At 38.3% G+C, this 22,283-nt stretch overlaps 1 protein-coding gene and 1 pseudogene across 1 annotated transcript; one reads left to right on the top strand and one right to left on the bottom strand.

Annotated features, from left to right (window-relative positions):
- Positions 1 to 4,418, bottom strand: part of LOC147515108 (condensin-1 complex subunit CAP-D2-like) — an 80,059-nt pseudogene extending 75,641 nt beyond the window's left edge.
- A 12,310-nt stretch (positions 4,419 to 16,728) lies between these two features.
- LOC147515107 (uncharacterized) lies at positions 16,729 to 18,452 on the top strand. The gene has a single exon (XM_086594444.1). The coding sequence runs from the start codon at positions 16,835 to 16,837 to the stop codon at positions 17,630 to 17,632; it is 798 nt and encodes a 265-aa protein (XP_086450570.1). The 5' UTR covers positions 16,729 to 16,834; the 3' UTR covers positions 17,633 to 18,452.
- The last annotated feature ends 3,831 nt before the right edge of the window (positions 18,453 to 22,283 follow it).

The raw sequence follows: 22,283 nt of genomic DNA, 5'->3' as shown, positions 1-22,283 counted from the left end.
AAATCATGAAAGCGGCATAGTCGGACACCGGAGCAAAGCTCGACGGTTCCATAAACCTAACAATCTCCCACTTAGAACCTTCGAGATTCTACATGCACATCACATCTCAATTGTAACAACTCCATCCAAATCCAATTTACTAATGAAACACTCGGCTCATCCATCATGGTCTTCAAGCAAGAAGACCCGACAAAGTTGAACATTTCAACTTCATCTTCACAACACCCCTACCATGACATAGACATGTCTCCGTGGTACTCCATGAATAGCACAATATCCATTTCATTCACCGCTTCCCAATGATGTTTGCCAAGGTTAGCCATAAATCTCCAAGCAACTCTCGCTGCATGGGATATATCTGGGTGCGTGCAAACCATGTACCACCGCCTAGGGGCTTGTTGGAAACCATGCAAGCTCTTTCTCAGCTTGCGCACCATATTCCCTCTATCCTTCCGTAGGAAACCCAACAGTTGTCGCGTGTAAATCTCCTCAATATGGTCGCAATGGAGGTGAATAGTTTTCACATCTAACTGCTTAAGATTTAAACATTCTGCTACAACAATACTAAACACTGACTGAAAAGTATTTGGGGAGAATATCATTACCATATATCTCTTGGAACCATCATGTTCCTTCTTTACTCGATACACCCATTTGCTCTGTAGAGTCATGTCCTTGGGTACTTTGGCCAACTCCCAAGTGACACTAAAGACGAGGGACTTCGTCTCATCATGCATAACAAGCTCCCACTTGCTAGCATCACCAACCTCCAATGCTGCATCATAGCAATGAGGTTCACCATCATCAGTAAATAAATAGGTGGAGGGAGGATACTTCATGCTCGGTACAGTTTGCCTGGATAACCTCCTTAGTGCACGAGGTGGAGATGGACTTGGTGGTGAAGTCTCTTCACCCGAGTCACTACTATCATCATCTGACTGTGGAACTTCCACAACACCACGACTCATATAAGAGTCTTCCAACTCAACATACTTAGTGTCACTGTCTGTAACCAGCTCCATGGGATGTGCTTCTTTCCTATCCTTGTACAAAACTGTCTCACTGAACAAGGCATCTCTGCGTCGAATAATTTTCCGATTTTGGTCATCCCAAAAACAATAACCAAGATCATCATCGCCATATCCAATGAAGGTACACTTGACATCAAGCTTACTCCTAGCTTGGTCACTAGTGTGCACATAGGACTCACACCCAAACACTCTCAAATGGGAAAGGTTCACATCCTTCCCACTCCACACTTCCTCTGGAATCCTAAAATCCAAAGGTACTGATGGTCTTCGGTTGATCAGGTAAGCTGTTGTGCTAACACTCTCTGCCCAGAATTGCTCAGGCAAGCCTGCTAGTGTACGCATACACCTAGCCCTATCTGTCAGTGTTCTAATCATCCGCTTTGCGACCCCATTCTCCTGAAGTGTCCCTCGCAAAGTCTTTTCCATCTTGATGCCACTGTTAGCACAATACTTCTCAAAACCTAAATCAACATACTCTCCACAATTATCGGATCTCAGCTTCTTCACCTTGAAGCATGTCTCATTCTCAACCATGGTCTTCCACATCTTGAACACTTCCAGTACCTCGAACTTGTGTCTCAAGAAATAGACCCACACCTTCCTAGTAAGATCATCAATGAAAGTCACAAAATATAACTTTTCGCCAAGTGAAGAGACATTAGCTGGCCCCCAGACATCTGTATGAATCAACTCAAGCTTCCTAGCTTTCAGAGTTCGACCCATCTCCTGAAAACTCACCCTTCTCTGCTTTTCAAACATGCAATTCTCACAGAAGTCAAAGTCCGTCGACTTTAACAAGAGTTTACCAGTGGAGTGAAGGACTTGCATTTCTTTCTCACTCATGTGACCAAGTCTGCAGTGCCAAATATTTGGTTCCTCTTTGCCATTTGCCACAGCATTCGACCCACACCTGTGTGCGGCCATGTAGAGAGTATCATCCTTGTCGCCTTTAGCAACTGTTAGAGAACCCTTAGAGACTTTCCCAAGTATCCCTCGTGAAAATTGTAACAAATCTTTCACTAGCCAATTGACCCACCAAAATCAAATTTTTCCTCAAATCCGAAACATGTCAAACATCCCTTAATAACCATGTCCTATCTTTCAACATGACACGGACATCACATTTGCCAACAATGGCACAAGATTGGTCATCACCAAGAAAGACATTTCCAAGGTCACCTTTGGTGTAGTTCACAAAGAACTTTTGATTTGAGGTCACATGGAATGATACGCCGGAATCTAAAACCCAAGACTCCTTATTGTTCTCTATCGAACATATCAAAGTATCATCTTTCACTTCAACTACATTAGCTTATTGATTCTTCTTGTAGTTGTCATTCCTTGGTGTTTGGCATTGGTTACTATAGTGGCCAGGCAAACCACAATTGTAACATATAATGATACTATCATCTCTAGGCTCATCGCTAGGGGCATGAGAGTTCATTCTCCCCCTTCTATTTCTAAGTCTACCACGACCCTTGTGCATGTGCATCCTCTCGGTACTCAAAGCCGAACCTGATGTCGAGGCCCCATTCGAAATCCTTCGAATTTCCTCCGCTAGTACCATACTAACAACATCGTCGAATTTCAACTTATTCATTCCCGCCGAGCCACTAATAGCCGCAACCGTAGCCTTCCAACTTTGAGGCATTTGTCCTATTATCACCAACGTTCTCACTTCATCACTAAATGTAATCTCAACTGACTCTAATTGGAGGCCATCGACTTTGAAAGACTCGATTGAATTGTCGCCAAAGCTTTTCGATCTAGCAACTCCCATTCACTTTGCTTGTAACTCGCTGGCTTCTCTCCCATCAAAGGTTCATACAAATCCTTTTGATAGAGTATGTCCTCAATTTGTATCCTTCAATAGCCGAAGTTTGTACCATCAAACTTCTCTATCTTGTAGCTTTCTTTATCGGTAGTCATGACCTCCACTGAACCAAAACAACGGTGGGAAACCTCTCAGAGGAATTTCTACAAACACCTAGCTCTCAATGCTAAAGGTGGAGTCTTTCCTCACACACCTTGTATACAATGATTTAACCTGAAGCTCCGATACCACTTGTTGGGAGATTTCACTAGAAAGTCACACCTCAATCTAATTACTTTCTATCCCAAATGACTTCAACTTGGAGATCACACCAAGGAAATCACACACCCAAAACTTTGGTAGTTATCACAACAAATTAAAACCACTAATTTATCATCACACATAACAAGCAAACAATAAATAAAAAAGTAAATACAAAGAGACACAAAGATTTAAGGTGGTTCGGTAAATATTACCTACGTCCACACAAGAGCCGAGTTTCTTTTATAGTAAAGATTGGAGAGTTTACAAGAGATAACAAGAATCAAGAACAAGAGGCCTCACTCAAACCCTAGCTCAATAGAGCTCCCACAATTCCCATGAAATGAATCTCTCAAAGTTGTCTCAAAAACCTAATCTATTTCCTTTATATAGGTACACACAAAAAAAAAGTGAGAAAATGGGCTTTGGGCCAAAATTTCATAAACTGTCGAAATTCCAAAAATAAGGTTGAGCGCGGGTGCGCCTTTGAAAAGGCAAAGGAGAGTGTGTGGCGCAGCTCCTTCATGTCCAACTTCCAGGTGCATTAGCCCGGGGTGCGCCTCGACCAAGGCATGGTTGAGCTTAGGGTAGGCGCCACCGTTTCCAACTTCCAAAGAACTTTCTCCACAAAGATGAGCGCTGGGTGCTTTGGACAAGACCAAGTGGAGCGCAGGGTGCACCTTCTTCTCCAAACAGAAAATCATGAAAGCAGCATAGTTGGACACCGGAGCAAAGCTCGATGGTTCCACAAACCTAACAGTTTCGACCCCCAGACCTCTGGTATCATCACCCAAAGGTTTTACCAACTTTGCTACTCGGCACCTGCTGTATGCTAAAACATCACGACACCGCTCAAGCAAAATCTCCAACATGGCTTGCTTGTTCCGCAACCGAACAGATTTTGAACTGACATCGCCCTCAATGTCCTTGAAAGCCTTAGAGACCAACTTCCCCAACACACCAACAAGAGCATTCCTTATCTTGTAAGATTCTCCACCAAAGTGATCGATCAAGACCCCTACATTTGTCGACATTACCTTCGGAAGTCGGTCAGCTAACTCCACAAGAAAACACCCTAAGTTCTCTGCTCCAACAGTGTCCTTAACATAGTCTTTCGGGTTAGCCCGACCAATTTGTCTGATAAGGGCAATAGCCAAGCTACCATCTGCATACTTTTCCTCCGCCTTGGCAACAGCCTAAGCAAAATGGGTAACAACAAAATCAAATTTGTAAATCAAATGCAGAACTGAAGCACAAGATTGTTCCAAACAATGGTACTTAGTAGCACAAGCGCCAATAGAAAAAGCACGAAACACGTAATTATTTATATGTCGTTGTTTGTGTTACGTATCTTTTGCAAATCTTACTTAGCCTAATATATATTGATTAGTATAGTGGCTAGCAAGGTATCAATCCTACTCTAAATAACTAAGTGATGATAATAGAAATTCCTAATCTAAATTACTCTAATGGATGCAAGTAAAAGATGTGGCTAAGTAATAATTAATATATAGTTGATTTGATTTGAGATTTAAGCTATGCATAAAATAAACTAAATTAAATATATAAATATGAATCAAGAGAGAGAATATCTTGGGAGAGATGAATCCACCAAAATCATAGAATTAGTCTAATAGATCTACCTATCATGCTTAATATAAATCACCAATAGAAACTCACCATACCTACAAACCTTATGCTCATAACCATGATGATAATATGTGGCTTTCAACGTGCTTTCTATCTTTCCATCAAATACTTATTCAATTTCCAATGATATCTTCTATCTAACCAAATTGTGCTTTAAGTGGCATTCAATATACAACTCTAGGTGCCATGGAAAATCCACATGTGGCATTAACCATACAACTAATTGAGGTGCCATAAAGAATCCAATCATCACACTAGAACACTAAAAACTAGAAGAAAAGAATCTAGGGTTTGTGGTATTTGGCTCTACACAATCTTGAATTACCATAAGACCTCCTAACCTCCACAGGAGCGTTAGATCAATGGATGAATAAGAAGAAACTCAATGAGGGATTTAAACTAAAACATGATAGAAGAAGAACTAAACTAAAACATACGAAAAAGGCTTCATCTCCCCTCCCAAGAGAAGGGAGATTAGCCCTTCATACTATGCTATGAACACAATATGAAAAGGAATAATCTTTATAGCTATTAATGGTGAAAAGGTCTGAACTTTCTTCTCTCTTAATTCTAGATCTAAGATGCAAACACTAAATTTCCTAGATGATGTAAACTGAGATTTTTGTGCCTTATATATTGGCTTACATGCTCGCGGATAGAGATCCGAATCCTATGTTTATTTGGTGTCAAACTCTCGTAATCTTTCTAGAAGCAATCCCGGAAAAGTTAGATTCGGTTGGACCGAAGTTGGACGTGGCTCCACTTTGCCCCAAGGGCTATTTCCCAATTTGCGACCGACGACTTCGGTTTCCTAATTCTTGTGAAAGTCCGACTTCTTTTCCATGTTGATCTCATCTTCCTATGAAGTCGAAATTAAGGCTTTGAGATCAGATTGAAGACTCTTCTAACTCAATTATTATCCTCTTTTAGAGTCCCATTAGGCTTGGCACTTATGGAGACAAATATGACATTTTTGCCCTAGGCCTTTAGCTGTAATTCCCAATGACTCCTTTTTTACTTGTTTGACTTCTTTTCCCTCCATATTTCACATTTAGGTTCTTTGACCTGCAAAAACTCAAATTGCATCATATTAGAATATTTAAATATAAAATGGATACTAACATACACATAATTGGGGTTATAAATTATTACTTTTGAGCACTTATCACCAATCATACGAGAACTCATGCGATATTCCCAATTTGCCCCTTAGATTCCTCGACGACAACAATACGATAGGAAGCAATTCGATCAATAATTGAAGAAGACGAATCATCATCATCCTCATTATCATACGCAGCTCGAGCGAGTGAATCAACAAAATAAAGGTAAAATTTGAGTGGAGTGAAGTAAACTTTTTTTTACCTTTGACGAAGTCGTTGAGTTGTGATGTTGGTGGGAGAGTGGACGTGGAGATGATGATTGTCTTCTTCTTGATCTTGGAGATTGGGCGGGAAAATGAAAGGGGGAGCCATCAAGTGAGAGAAAAATGAGGAGTGGACTAAATATTGATTAAAGAATTATGGCGGGAAAAATCGGTCAATTTGGGTCAACGTCGAGGTGGGTAATGGGACCTACTTTCTATTTGATATATTTAGCCACCGGTAGGTACGATTGGGCCAGTCACCAGTGCAGACCTCTGTATTGGTGGATGCCCACTAAAATTCTCCAATTCTCATCTAATTGGAATAATTGAAACTTTGAAAGTTGACAATTATCCCAATGTAAGTGGGAATGATATGATAACATCGTCATATCTAAGTTGTGTAAAGACGTCTGTTTATGTGGGCCATCACAGTCGCTATTATTGTTTCCATATATTTTTTTTAAACATGGACGTGAGTTAAAGTGATATGTGTTTTCTACCATTTTTTTTTTTTTTTTTTTTACAGACTTGAAATAATGTCTATTTTGTTTCCACACCTATGTTGGAAGAGCCATGGGGTATATCTTAATATACATTAGAAATGAGGGTGTAAAATCATAAGGACATCTCCAAGGAACCACCACCTTGTCCCCTTCATTCATATGTTTCCCATTTCCCATTATAACGGCCTAACATTAACTAGATGTGAGTATCCGAAATATGGGACCATATTTGGCTTCAAGGCCTTCAAGGATTTCTTTCGCAGTTTCGTATATCTCGTACAAAGGAATCAAATTGTCATTCATGCTAGCAAGTATGGAGGCTTTAGCAAGACTATTGCCTTCCTCCCATTTTTCCTTTGCCTTCGTTGGATTTTCAGGTTTAGGCAAGTTCATAACATAGTAAGACTTATCATGGATTAACATGTAAGAGATCTTACGTTTCCATATGCGGAAATTCATGTCATTCAACTTTATCAATGTTAAAAGCATTAAAGCTTCCCTTGTTATTTGACATATTTGAATAATAAAATAAACTTACAAACCTTAAATATTTTGATTGGTAACCGACTAACCGTCCACGGGTCTTGCATTGAACTCGTTCAAATGCTTACGCGAGTACCGCTTCTTAGGATCATAATCAACTTCAGAACTTCTAGGGATAATACTGTCTTCGTATTTCTCAAAGAATTTCTTCTCCTTCGACGGCAACAATTGGGTAACACGAATTGGATGTCTTCCCTTGATGCTTCGCTTAGAATCGATTTCCGTCGATAAGTGATCTGGGATAGTGAAACCAATTTCCTAGTATGGACGTATAGTCCAATAAGTAGGCTTCAAAGTTATTTTTAGCCTTTTGGATATTGGCTTCTTTTTCGGTTTTGCACAGTCAAAAAATTTTGGTTGCACTTTTTTATAATTTTTAGGATTGCAATGATCAAATTTAAGATTCTTTGAGGAGGGATTCTTAAAATTGAAATTCATTGTATTCGGCAAATTTGCCAAAAAGCGCCTAATAGATTTTTCTACTTTGTTCGCTAATCTTGTAGAACCCAACTCAAAAAAATTCGACGAGTTATTTTGATTTTCTGACTGAGTCGCCACAATGAAGAAACTAAGTAAACCTTGTCCAATAGTTCCAAACTTAATGAACAAATGGGGAAAAATTTTGTTCAGTGGTTTTTAGGTGGTTTTAAGAACCGTCACTTAACTGTTTACCCAAAAGTAAACTTTGAATTTATAACAAAGAGTGATGCTACCAATACACAGTAAGTGTAAATGGGTATTTGATGTCAAACCAACGAGAATGACAACACCAGTAAAAGCCTCAATCTTTGTTTCTCAAAACTGATGAAATCTCTCCCAAAAAATACAAAACAAACTCTAAACAAACCTTGCTCTGATACCACTGATAGAAGATTAAAAATCGGTATGAGTAATGTCGTGAAACTATCGATCACACACTCAGGGCCTGCTTGAAAAAATTTCTCACTTGCTGGGCAAATAGATAGTAGGAAAATAATTTCACACTTAAAAATTTGTCAGGAATATACCTAGTGGGAAAATAATTTTTTTGCCACTACTTGTTTACACAAATTGCATCAACTGGAAAATGTTGGCAAATATCATTTTCCAGGTTTCCCGATGCTGTACCAATGGCGTGTAGAACTACAGTTTATATAGAGATGGAAACACCTCTTCAAAGAGTTGTGTCTTTTCCAAGCGAGACATGTGTCTCTTCCAACAGACACTTGTGTCTCTTCGAATGGACACAAGTGTCTCTTCTAGCTAATGGACACATCTCTTGAAGGAGTTGTGTCTCTTAGAAGAGACACACCCCTTCATACAAACCTACCCATCACACTCTCTCTCTATAGTGTGGAAAATAACCAACTCACATTATTCCAAATATGATCACATATATCACTCAGTGCACCATGGTCCAACAATTTTTAGAATGAATTGAGTTGGTTTGTCATGGTCAAAGATCTACGAGAGGCATATACTTATCATCCTCAAAGAACGTATAAGTAGACCTGAAGGATATTTATTTAGAGTTAATAACTTTGTACTTTATTAGTACCCTGAGGCCTGAGCTATTACTTGGTATATCATAACCTTTTAATCTAGATTCAAGCGAGTTTGATGTGAATTGTTATTAAACTGATTAAACACACTTCTACCAAAAGCCGATTAGACGAAGCTCTCATCTCTCACATTTTAAGTTGGCTTGCTGACTAACCTGGACATGATTCTGCTGCCTTACACCTGCTATGAACCAACTTGATTCTGAAGATGTATGACATGAAGAAGGTTATGAATGTGCAGCACTCCTGGGATGAGGAAATATTTTTCGGATACCAGTATTATACCTAATAGTTCTTACTTTTTAGAGATTCAGAAAAGTTGTACATGAAGTCAAATCCCACGCATCAACAAAGTGGTTTGTTGTTCTGGAAGAGATGACTGCCATCGTACAAGACCTTCTGTATATGCTTTTTCAGGGTGCACATTGGAGAACATGACCCACTTTATCTCCAGTACCTCCGGAGATGTGCGCAAGATATCTGTTTCATAGAAGAGGCAGGAGTAAACTTTGCCTTGTTTTTTCGCTGCTGGAGATACCTCTTGGCTCTTGATTTCCTGGTCATCATCAGTACTCACTATTCTTAAATTTTGATCCTCTCTTCCAATGTCGCACAATGTCAAAGCATGCGCTAAAGGAACTAACAATATATACTTTGGAAGGCAAACTTTAGTTTTTTAGATTTCCACCCTCAGCAACTTTGCCAGTTAGACTTCCACCCCCAGTTCTTCCATTATTAGACTTCCACCCCCAATTTCACAGCATTACCAAGTCAGCCCTCTTTGACTGGATGTCATCCGGCTGGGGCATGTGCAATGTCAATTTTACCCTTAACCATATAAAATTACAAAAATACCCTTTGACCTTTGCAATACCAAAACCAATCCAAATGTCACGTGTCCTCATCACATCCATTTAATCCAACGAACAGAAATATTTCTCCTAAATGACGTTGACTACCCCTGCCCACCTAAAATTACCAAACTAACCTCACTCAAGTTTCACTCAACCGCCGTTTAGGTTGGACGTTGGGCTCTAACCTTTATAAGTTCGCAAGAATGTTGGGCTCTAAGCAAGAAGAACAGAGATTATCAAAAAAATAAATAAATAAATAAAATAAAATAAAATAAAAACCCAGAAGCAAGAAGCAAGAAGAGCAGAAGAACAGTGAAGAAGAAAACAGAAAATGGGAGATGGTGGTAAACTTGTCTCATCAAAAGTAACGTTGGAGAAGTTAGGTATTTCCAGTTTCAATTTAAGAGATGTGATTAGTTCTTTGTGATGAGTTAGGAGATTACTAATTAAAGTTATACTGTTAATTTTGGTTAATTTTAAGATCTTGGTTGTCCCTGGAATGGCTATCCTTGCAAGAGATGCTCTGCTGGTCGTGTTGTGAGAACATCACAACAACCTCATTCATTTGGTCAAAAAAAATTGAGTTGCCCAAACTGCAGGAGCTTTCAATGGATGAAGGATGCTCTGAAGGAGTCAATCAAGCAGCAGCCTTATAAGTTGTTATCTGTAGATAGGGGGAGTTCTTCTGTAGGGAGTTGTAAGGAGAAGTCGAAAGTTTCAATTCAAATAGAAGTGGATAATTTATGTGATGGGTTTGAGGCAAATGTGACTACGAAAGGGAAAGGGAAATGGAAGGGTGTGCTTTAAGTTTATAGTTAAGTGTGTATTTGGTTTAGGATTTGGTTATCTGTTTGTTTTATCAGTACTGTTGTTCTGGACTTTTGGATGTTATAATTTGTAATCCTGTTCTATCAGTAATGAAGTTTTAGTTTAATTTAAATTTTTTCATTAATTTGACAATGCTTGGTTTTTCTCGAATTTGTTTGAATTGACAGACATTTGAATTGTTGAATCTGTTAACTTGAGCAACCACAAATGAACACTCTGACAAATGAATTTTGAAAATAGGAGAAATGAAAACTAGCATTGACACCAAACGTTGAAACTAACATCGCACTACAACACTTGCACTGAAAATAAACATAGTAACACAGGACAAAACATGCAAAACATTGGACACTTGGACTCTAAACATAGACCTTCAAACATAGAACACTTAAACTTCAAACATAGAACACACCATTCTAGTTTTAAACATACACATAGAACACACCATGAGACAAGACATAGATCTTCAAACATAGAACTTCTTCTTGTTGCTGGACTTCTTTTTGCTCATGTAAACTCCAACTCTAACTGCTTCTAGTGCCAAGACAATTTCTTTAGCTTGAAGTGCAGGTGATTGTGATGATCTTGGAAGTGGACCACCTACTCTTGTAGATCGCCTGAGAGGAGGAGGTGCTGTTGTTTGTGGTTGTAGTGGTGTTGTTGTTTGTGGTTGTAATGGTGCTACTGTTTGTGGTGGTGGTGATGTTGTTTGCATATGGTGGTGGTGTTGGGTGAGGTGGTGGTGCTGGTTGTGGTGGTGTTGGTGTTGGTTTTGGAGCAAATTTCAAAGCAAAACCCTTGGCTGGTGGTGGAGGAGCAAACCCCTGGTTTTAAGGCAAAGCCAGGTGGAAGATATGCTTCTAGTTCCTCTTCATATAGACCAAAATAATCATCCAACTGTAAAAAGCACAAGCTGTTGCAGTGCCTACAGACTTTGAGACTCATGTTGCCATCGTTCTCCATCATCTCCAAGAACACCCTCCTATCTTTCTTGTCTTTAAGCAAATACTTGATTTGCTCAAAAGATTGATCAATTTGTTTACTATCTAACTGAAGTTTACACATTAACCCTGCTTTCACCATTGTTACTATCTGTTTTCTTTGCATTTTTTGTTCAGTTTTTTTGTTTGAGAAAAGATGAGAGGCAGTACTAAATGAGAGATGTGATTGGTGATGTGAGCCTTGTGAGGTGTGCTTAGGGGGAGTGGTTCTGCTTTTATAGAAAACAGATGAACAATATTTTGATTATTCTCGAGGCATTGACTAGCCAGCATAGTAAACTGATGTCAAATTTCTTATTATGAGAACACATAATATCACAGTCTGATTCCATTCCATAAATGCAATTTACAAATTTGAGAAGGCACTGGAAAAGGAAAGATACGCCATTAACAGAAGTGATAATCCATTACAACAATTTGTTTCCAAAATAACCAAAAAGCAAACATACTAACTTACAAAAGTACATTCCACCAATAGTACATTGACTGCATTGTTCCAAGATCATTGTTCCAAAAGTAATACAGACAATTCCAAATTGTGGTCAAGGATCAGCTACCCTGACCACCTTGAACCTTGGTCTAGGTTGTACGGGCTTGAAAGAGGGCTTCTCCACTGGCTTCATAGGTGGCTTCTCAACTGTAGTAACTCTAGACCTACTCGTAGTTGCTTGTGCCTTGGAAGTGCCTTGTGCCTTCATAGCTTGTGTAGCAGCATGTAACACACTTGCAATATTCTTTTTCTCCTCTCCTTGCTTTCTGATCAAGTCACCCATAGTATGTCTGTGCTCTAGTGCTTTGAAAAAGGTAGGTCCACTGCTTTGTGTCTTCCTTTGGTGTTCATGTCTTGGTGGTGCCACTCTTACTGGTGAATTGCTTGGTGGTTCTGCTATGGGCTCACTTGGAGAAGCATCATTTGCAATATCACTTGCAGGACCATCACTTCCACTTCTTAATGCCTTGTATTTTGCCTTTTTAATACCACTCTTACTCTCTTAGTCTTCCTAACAATTTTTCTAGCAAAGTTTACAACAAAACAAAACAAAATCCAATTTAGTATCAACCAACTAGTAAACATGCAATCAGGTAACAAACTGCAACAAGTAAAATCACATGTAATTAAGTAACTAGCTAGTACAATGAAAACTTATTTTTCCCTGTCCATGACAGTGGACTCTCCTGTGACAGTTCTAGACCTTGTCTAAGGTTTAGGTTTCAATCTTGGTGCTACTTTTGGCTGACTACTTCCATTGCTTGCTATTTCTGATGTAGCAAGACCCTTACATGACCTTGCATTATTCCCTTCTCCTTTATATTTGTTGCCAGTCATTTTCCTCTTTTTTAGCATATACCCATTTTCATTTTCATACTCATCTCTCATTCTCTCCTTTCTAGGCCTTCCAATACCCCTCACCAAAAAAGGTGGTTTCACATGTTTGGTTGGATCCTAAGAAAATAGAACACTTTACAAATTTGTTTGAAGAACATAAATTTGTTTGAAGAATATTAAACTAGGCAAATATATAAATACTTACATGTTTAGGCCAATCTTTCACATCTTTCATGGGTTTGACATTACTTATGTAAGCTACCTTGTACTCTGATACCCAAAAGTAAGTGCTACAGCACTCAACCCACTCAACTCTCCTTGGTAAGAACACTCTCACAGCATGAACATACACAATCTCAGTCATCTGCCATACTCTACATTCATAAGTGTGGTCCACAATATTGACAACCCACCTATCACCATGGTAATTTTTCACTAGGAAAAGATGTTCATCTGAACCTTCAAATGTGTAGTTTGGACCTATCTCAATCATCTTGGCTATATGCTTATTCACTCTAGGGACCAATCCATTTTGATCCCATTCTTTACAAGCTTGTTTCCTCTTGTACCTCAAACTCATCAACAAAATGTGATATTTGTCAAGTAAACTGGTAATTGGAAGGTCTCTTAGCTCCAAGATCCAACTATTGAAAGACTCTGAGAAATTGCTGCATACCTGTTCAGCTTTAAGTTCCTTAGCAAAATGAGACCTAGCCCATGTTTCATATTCCTTTTTTTGCAGCCACTTCCATGCATCAATGTTTTCTTTCTTTATCACTTCCATCCACCTCTCAAAGTCTTCTTTTTTATATGCCTTTGATGCAGCCCAGGAAAGTTGTTCCATATAGTCACCCTTGAAAAGCTTTTTGAAGTTCTTATATATGTGTCTGAAACAGAACCTATGTTGTGCTCTAGGGAATATGAACTTAACAGCTTGAATCAAACCTTTTTGCCTATCAGAAATAAAGGTAACAGGGCAAGGGTGTAATTCTAGTTTCTCAGCCATGATACTCAAAAAGTCACTCCATGACTGTTTACACTTAGATCTACAAATGTATATAGCCAATGGAAATAGACCATTATTTCCATCTAAAGCAACCATGCTAAGCACCTGGCCTCTATATTTCCCTTTCAGAAAACAACCATCCAACCCCACTAATAGCCTACAACCAACTGAAAAACCTTGAATACAAGCATCAAATGAAATACATACTCCTTCAAACTAAAGTTTGTCAGCATCTCTTGAGTACTTTGCAATAGTAGATAGACCATTACTCTCATAAATCAACAAGCAAACAACAAACATGCAATCAAGTATAAAAATAGAATAGTTGAAATCATAAAATGTAAACACTACATTTATAAAGTGTATACCATGTTACATAGCACTGGGACCATGTTGTAGCTTTCCCCATAATCACCATAAATCTGTTGCAGAGACTTGAATCTTGCATTCCAAGCTGTTCAATAACTTATATTGACATGAAAAACCCTCATGACCTCTTTTTTTTATGAAAATAGGAGTCATGGTTTTGAAATGAACCTTGGATAAAACAATAGAAGAGTTACTACATTAGTACAATGTAAAACAATCAAATAACAGATAATTTAGCTCTACACACTAATAATTAACTAACCTTCATTTGATCTTGAATTTTTCTGACTACCCAATTTGCATTGGCCATTCTGTTCAACATATCACAATCAGCCTGACAAGTATGTATTGGTTTTAGTGTATTAAGCCTCATTGTGAATCCATCATCATCTCTCCTGAAATAAGCTACCCATGGACATTGTACCTTTTTTCTGTCTTCCCCTAAACAGACCACTCTAATTCTTAACAGGTCATTCTTGATTAAGTCACCAACAAACCTATTTCATATACAGAAATCTTTTATATCATCTCTCAAAATATCAATGTTAAGTCACTCCATTCCTACCTCCCAAACTGATGGTTTGTTAACAGATTGCTCACTTCCCTCACCTACATCTATAATATTGTCAATTAGGCCAGTGAAGTCCACTTTGTTTGCAATGACATGATCCTCCTCATCCTCAGAAGAATGTGTACTCCTTCAATCTCATCTATGGGTCTTGGTGGTGGAGGTGAAAAAAGTGTTTGTGCAGGTGAAATGGGTGTTATGGTATCTTTAATATAGGATGGACCTGAAATGTGAGGAGTAGATGCATTGCTTGTAGGTGGTGGTGGTGGAGGTGATATATTAACTTGTGGAGCTAAATTGGAAGGTACTGATGGAGGTGAAATATCAGCTTGTGGACCTAAACTGAGAGGTGCTATTGGTGGTAAATCATCATTTCAGTCATCCTTTTCCTCATAATCTTCTAATGTACCCAGACACTTCTTCGTATAAAAATCATCAGTATCTTTAATGATATTGGTATACTTATTGTTCGTGGTACTTCTTCTCCTTGTACTCTTTTTCTTTACATTCTTGCTAGGCTTCCTACACTTACACTTTGGAGTTGTAACTTGTGGAGTTGGCACAACCATAGTTTCTACCAACTCTATAAGTTCACCTTCAAGTTCAACAAATACATGACTCCACCCCCTTATATCTTCCTCCATGTTAGCCGACATATATTTGCATCAAATCATTGTCATTCTTAACATACAATTTCTCACCATCAAAAATGTACAGTATTTCAAACCTTATACTAATATCAAACAAATAGTTCTCCTTCAGATCATCTATTAAATCCATAAAAGTTATCCTATCCCCATCCACATTCCTCATCTTCTCCATAACACCACCTCGATAATTATCGCAGGCATACAGTGAACCATCATGTGCTTCTTGAAATGCCCAATGATAAGGAAGGATCAAGTTTCTTTTAGCCAAACAATCTCTTTCCATATGTGTTTGATACATATGAATCAAAATTATAAATATTAGTTTTCCAACCCCTCTGCAAATCTTAAATTTCGTATTATCCCCCCAAGATGCAATATTTATAAAGCATTTCACCATTATACACGTTATTTTCAACTATACAAACAATAACTCATGTTACAATGACAAAAACTTAAATGTAATAGACTCAAACATCAGTTTTTCAAAATAACATTATCATGAAAGTTAAACATTCTCATAAAAGTTTTACATTTCTCAGTTAACACACTTTAAACCACCTAAAAACATGCTACAACTGATTAAAGGTGCGAAATTTGAGCAACTTACTTTGAGCTAAAGTTTTGATCACGTGTGAGTAATCCAACTACCACATCTTCTTCAGTATCTTCTTTGAGCTAAACTTGCTTGTAAGTAACTTATCTTCTTTGAATTCTTGTTCAGATGGAATAGTTGGATTTGTCTAGATGGAGTTTGTCAAGATGGAGTGAGGTTTGATTTACGGTGAAGAAGATAGCTAGATTCTGCTTCGCTTTGTTTACAAATTTAGCTAGCTAAAACAATGTGCTCTTGCAGTGCTGATGAGACGTGTTCTGCATGAAAGCATCTCCACCATTGATGATTTTAGTTAGATGATGACACGTGGCGGTTGAGTGAAACTTGAGTAAGGTTAGTTTGGTAATTTTAGGTGGGTAGGGGTAGTCAATGTCATTTAGGAGAAATATTTATGTTCGTTGGATTAAATGGATGTGATGAAAACACGTGGCATTTGGATTGGTTTTGGTCTTGCAAAGGTCATAGGGTATTTTCGTAATTTTATATGGTTAAGGATAGAATTGACATTGCACATGCCCCAGAAGTCTAATAATGGAAGAATTGGGGGTGGAAGTCTAATTGGCAAAGTTGCTGAGGGTGGAAATCTAAAAAACTGGACAAACTTCTCCATTTTAGTTGGCTATGTTCTGCAATGCTGCCATGATTGCCGTTTGGTACGAGAGCGGCAATATTTTTTGAATGTGAGAGTTTTTGGGATGACCAATGGTTACTGTATAATAAATGGTATTAAATAAATTTTTAATTATATTGGATGCAGACCTGCTTTTGGTAATATACATGCGCGTAATGCTACCTTCAGTTTTTTTCTTTTATCTCCTCTAGTTTTAAGTACTAGCATACATTGAATAAAGGTTACAGTAGAATACAATTAAAGGAAAGAGTATAAAAGCAAACGTACGCTTCAAGAAGTATGTATGTTACTAACCTTTGGTTCTACTTAATACCCCCCGTCTCGCTCAAATACAGAAGTAGTAGCAGCTGGGGGAGCAAACCACAATCAGGATTGAACAAAATGTCTTTGAAGGTTTCATTGATCGTAGCATGTGTAGCAATATCAGTGATCTCTCCTACAATAGCCCAGTTAGTTGTACCCCCAAATCCAATTCATGATATCACAAAATGCTGGTCGTCTTTCCTAAATGTTGATGGATGCGTGTCAGAAATTTTCACCTCTTTTCTCAGTGGTCGAGTAGGCTTACTTGGTCCTGCTTGTTGTAATGCCATCAAAGAAATTAGTACGAGTTGTTGGCCAGCAATGTTCCCCTTCAATCCTTTGTTTCCTCCTTTGCTCAGGCAATATTGTGTTAATGTTCAGTCGGGCACCAAGGCGGCCTTAACAGCTTCATCTGCTCAAACTGATTCCAAACTTGAAGATGTATCTCTGAATACATTTGGGTTAACCCCAGATGTCGAAACATGTATAGCGTCACTCCAGAAGACCGAAGGGTGCTTGAATGAGGTCATTACCTCTTTCTTCAGCTTCCAAGTTCGCCTACTGGGTCCAGCATGTTGCAGAGCTATCACTGCAATTGATATCGATTGCTGGCCAAAAGTATTTCCTTTCAATCCTTACTTTCCTCCATTGGTCAAGACCTACTGCACCAAACTCGGAAGCGAAACACCTAGCAAGACACCAACAACAGCACTTCCTCCCAAGACACCAACAACAGCACTCCCTCCCAAGTCCCCGCCTAGCCAAGGCAACTGATCCATTTCTAATTATGTCATTACATATCGTGCTCTTTTTGTTATTAGAAACCTAGGACGTGCTTATTTATTTCTTAGTTCTAGTAAGGAATGTATGCTTAGTTGCTCAAGGATTCTAATGTATCTCTATTAATTTTATGAATGCACAAGATTGCGAGAGACTTATTCCAAAATCTATAGTAAGTAAAATCTGGATTTTCAAGCTTGTTGAGCCAACATGGTTTATGATCCCACCCTTGTTTACAACAGTCACCTAGTGAAGCTCCTTTGTTTGTGCACGTCTCTGCAGCGAAGGTAACTTCCCTCCATGAACTCGTGAAATGTAGCCAAACTGAACAGTGCTTGGTGAAGATTCTCTACAAAAAAGCTGGTTTACCTTTCAATAAAACATACCCTGAGCTTGGGACTTTCAAATTTCAATTTATCGCCTTATATTAACACAAGGGACATTTCCTTCATAGAAAAATCAAAGTGCTAGTTAAGCTTAATAACTTGTTTAATCTTAAACAGGGAACAGTACAGAATCTACTTTTATTTGTGAGTCTGATACCGTATAAATACCTACTGCTCCTCTGACCCATCTTCTTTCTTAAATTCTTTGAGGTTCCAATTACAGCTGCTTCCCTACTTTGATCCTATCTAGAAGGGGTCCCGCCCAAAATTTAAACACTGATTGGATTTCAAGAAAACTCTAAAATAATCACCGAGTCTTATCCAACTTTTGTTGAGAAGGACCACATTTCAAGGCAGTTCTCGTGTTGGCCTTATTTGGTTTTTCTGATTTGATTAAGAAGAGAGTGAGAGTTTGCTAAATTTGGACATGGTAATGCCATGGGGAATGACACTTTGGATGACTAAGATGGTGTGGGTGGCTCTTTGTGGTTGGATTTCTTCATGTTTGACTGTTGCTCATGAAATATCTCTTGCAATTAGGAATGGTGATGTTGGTCCATTTCATGTGGGCTGATCATTCCATCAATATTCAGGTATGTTATTTGACATAGCAAGTACGATTTTCTGAAGTGAGTGTAAAGATTTTAGCAAGTATTTGCATAGCAAATACGATTTTAGCTGATGATTGTAAAGATTTAGCTAAAATCTATTAGAGAAAGCATGTATTTCTACAAGCACATCTTTAGTTAAGTCTTTTTGAAGGGTTTGTTTGTTGGGTATTGTGAACCTGAAATCTTATAGTCCCACATGGGAGAAGAAATGAGTTCATCATGGGTTGATAAAGTGGGAAGCTCACTAACCATAGTACCGAGGCCTTTTCAGATAAAACCTCACACCCATGGCCTGTAGGAACCGTTATGGTCGCAGTTTACAAACCGTGAAAAAATCAGCAACCTCTTGATCTTCTGTTGTATACCTTTGATCAGCTAAAATCAGCAACCTCTTGATCTTCTGTTGTATACCTTTGATCAGCTGTCTGAGAATCAGCAATCTCTTGATCTTCTGTTGTATACCTTTGATCAGCTGTCTGAGAATCAGCAATCTCTTGATCTTCTGTTATATTCCTATCTTAGAATGGGCGTTGTGTGGGCAACGATCTACCAGCCCCTTCTTTCTCTCTTGGCCCTCTCACTCACAAGATCATAACCGAATTTGGAACTTGTCTTTCTTGAGCAAACCCTGAGTAATTCCGCCAGGTGAGAAGGGTTTCTATTTATAGGCTACAACAGGGACTATGAGGAGAAATCAGGGTTAGGCCTCCTGAAGGGCTTGGGCTTCCCATGTTCGCCCAAAACACACGGCCCAAGTCCGTCAACAAATGGCTTATTCCACTAAAGGTCATTGTTGCACTACCACTCTAATCCCAAATTACGTGTTATGTTTATGGGCTCCATATTATATGATTGTTGATCTCTCCGTGTTTAAGATATCGAATGCCCGTTGATTAAGTCAAGTTACTGACTACTACATTAATCAACTTTTTATGTCCTTGAGTAGTACCACTCAACCTCATTGTCATGTCGGATTAAATCCACCTGCAGGGTTTACATGACAATCCTTATAATCTCCTCAAGGGGACATCATCAACCCGACTACTTGCAGGTCACAGATTCCTTCTATAATCAACAATACACCTTACATACAATGTCATTACTCAATCCATCGAGTTTGTTGATTCACAAATGAATCTCACTCATTGATGATTTAAATCAATGTATAATGCACGTAAGTGCCCGTTATTATATCTAGATTAAGAGGACAACACTACAAGAATACGTACTAAGTATTTGCCACGGCCATAGACTGTGGCTAAAGCCCTTTTGCCACGGTTTATGGCCGTTGCATGACTGTTGCCAATGCACCTGTTGCTAACATTTTGCCACTACTATTGGTTGTAGCCAAAGCTTGGTTTTTGCCCACAGTTTTGGACCGTTCCATAGGCCGTGGCAGATATCCCTTTTGCCACAGTTGTTAATCGTGGCCAATGCTTAGATGAACCGTGGGGATTGTTTTTCTTGAACTAGATCAATAATTCAGCCACAGTTCTAAGCCGTGGCAAATGTTTTGAATTGGGTAAAAAAAAATATGATTCCAACGCCTTTATACAACACCTGTAATTCATACAAAGATATATAATTCCATTCAAACCCACAAAAATCATAATTCTTCACAATTTAACACTTCATACACAATGTGTACTTGACATGAACGTTTTTACATCATATATTCCATTTGAAATCCAAACCAACATAGAGAAAAAAATATAGTACTCTTTAAGAAATTTGAAATATTGTTAGGACTCCCCCAAAAAAATGAAAACATCACCAGACATAGCGCCCAAACTCGATAGACTATATTCCTAGTCATCTAAACAGCACCTCAATTTCTTTGGATCAAAGTCCATATTCGGTTAAACTTGCTTGTACCTCATCATGTTGACATGATGGGCCATGTATTGAAGATATAGCTAAAACCATATAAAATCAATCATTAGAACTTGAATTACACACACATCTTCACAGAAAAATTAAATCGATATTTAAGATTCAGTCATCATCAAATAGAAAGATTAATAGTACAAAACACTAATAAATATCAGCACCAGCCTCTGCTCACTAGGAATGGTTTAGAGCCTCTGAAGCTGCTCCTATAAAGACCTCACATGAGTTTTATAGACATGAGCGTCCACAATTACATGGATAAAATCACCAAGAACAACATCGGGGTGTGAAGGAAAACAAAGCCAATTACAGAAGTAACTAATGAAAATTATCACATTACTAAACTAATCAAAAGTGTACTCGACAAAAGTAAAACTGGGAAAGGAGAAAAGGATTCTTCAACCCCTATGTCTTTCTTTTCTCCTTTTCATTAACTTGTTCTCTACCAAAACTACCAAGCTTGCCTTTAGATGTGTAATTATTAGGAAAGTGCAAAGAGTACACAACATTACATATGCAATATCATCATTGTAAAAGAGGCCATGCCTAGCTATTCTAAAGTCGATTATTTGGGGACTCCCATAAATAATTCTTGATACTGTGATACATCATTAGTCATCGCACCGATCAGGAACATGCAATAAGCTTAAAATTGCTGACAAAATAAATTCAGGTTTTAAAGATGAACAACACATACCACAAACACGAGCAATCATGTGAGAAAAGCATAAGATGCAATGTTGAAAGGCACACCAAGACCCAGGTCTGCATATCTCTAATACATTTGACATGATAACTCTCCATTGGCCACATAAAAACTGCCAAAAGATGAGAGAATAAAGGAAACAATAAGTAAAAATTTACATCAATGTAATAGCCTAGAAAAAATGACCAAGTCCAGCAGGGATAACCTATGCAAACATGTGGCAAGGTGGAAGGGCCATCAATTTGAGATCAGTAGGATTCCAAGCTGACAAAATAATCCACCGGTCGTCAGGCTTATTCTTTACCTTCTCAATCACGTCCAGGAACTGATCAAATCCTTGACCAGTGTAATCAGCATGCATATTAGTATACCTGTAAAAAGCAACTCTTTATGAGGATCCATGCAAATAGGAAAGTGAAAACATACAAAAGACTTGGGTTGCTCACCTGGCACCAAACTGTCTCCATTGGAAACCATAAATGGGGCCTAAATCACCATCGTCCCAATCACATAATATTTTTGATGTCAGTACTTCTATATCCAAAGTTCTATTCTCTTTCACCAATCACAAAATATTTTTAATGTAAGTACTTCTAACCAGTTTAAATAAAAGCAGAGAATAAGTTCAAATCAAGACCAAAATATTATTTATCCACGTTGTACATGTAAGAAAAGTGTAGTTGATACTTGATCTGATGTGCAACATTTCCTTAGTATCGGACCAACAGGTAGACCATCATCACTAAGTAGTTTTTTTCCTTTCTTCAAATCTGGTTGCGTTTTTGAAAGCCCCTCAAAGTCCTTTAAACGGCAATCATAAAAGTAATAAGCAAACCTCAAACAAATGAATTCGACCAACTTACACAACAGCGGGTAACTGGTGATATGTACAGTAGTTATACCATAGTCTCCAAACATCTTTTCAAAAGATAATTTCCAACAAAAAACAGACCAAACAACACTAGAATGCTTTTTTAACCAATGACGCAATTCATCGGTATCTTAGTATAAAAAAGTGTACAAGACATTCGTTCAAATTATCATCTTCAATA

The sequence above is a fragment of the Coptis chinensis genome, chromosome 2, assembly GCF_015680905.1.
Source record: "Coptis chinensis isolate HL-2020 chromosome 2, ASM1568090v1, whole genome shotgun sequence".
NCBI classification, from domain to species: Eukaryota; Viridiplantae; Streptophyta; class Magnoliopsida; order Ranunculales; family Ranunculaceae; genus Coptis; species Coptis chinensis.
The sequence above is the reverse complement of the archived record's forward strand: the minus strand, read 5'-3'. Positions and strand labels throughout refer to the sequence as shown.

Coding starts and splice junctions, on each gene's coding strand:
- LOC147515107 (XM_086594444.1), top strand. CDS start 16,835: ATGTATGTTACTAACCTTTGGTTCTACTTAATACCCCCCGTCTCGCTC.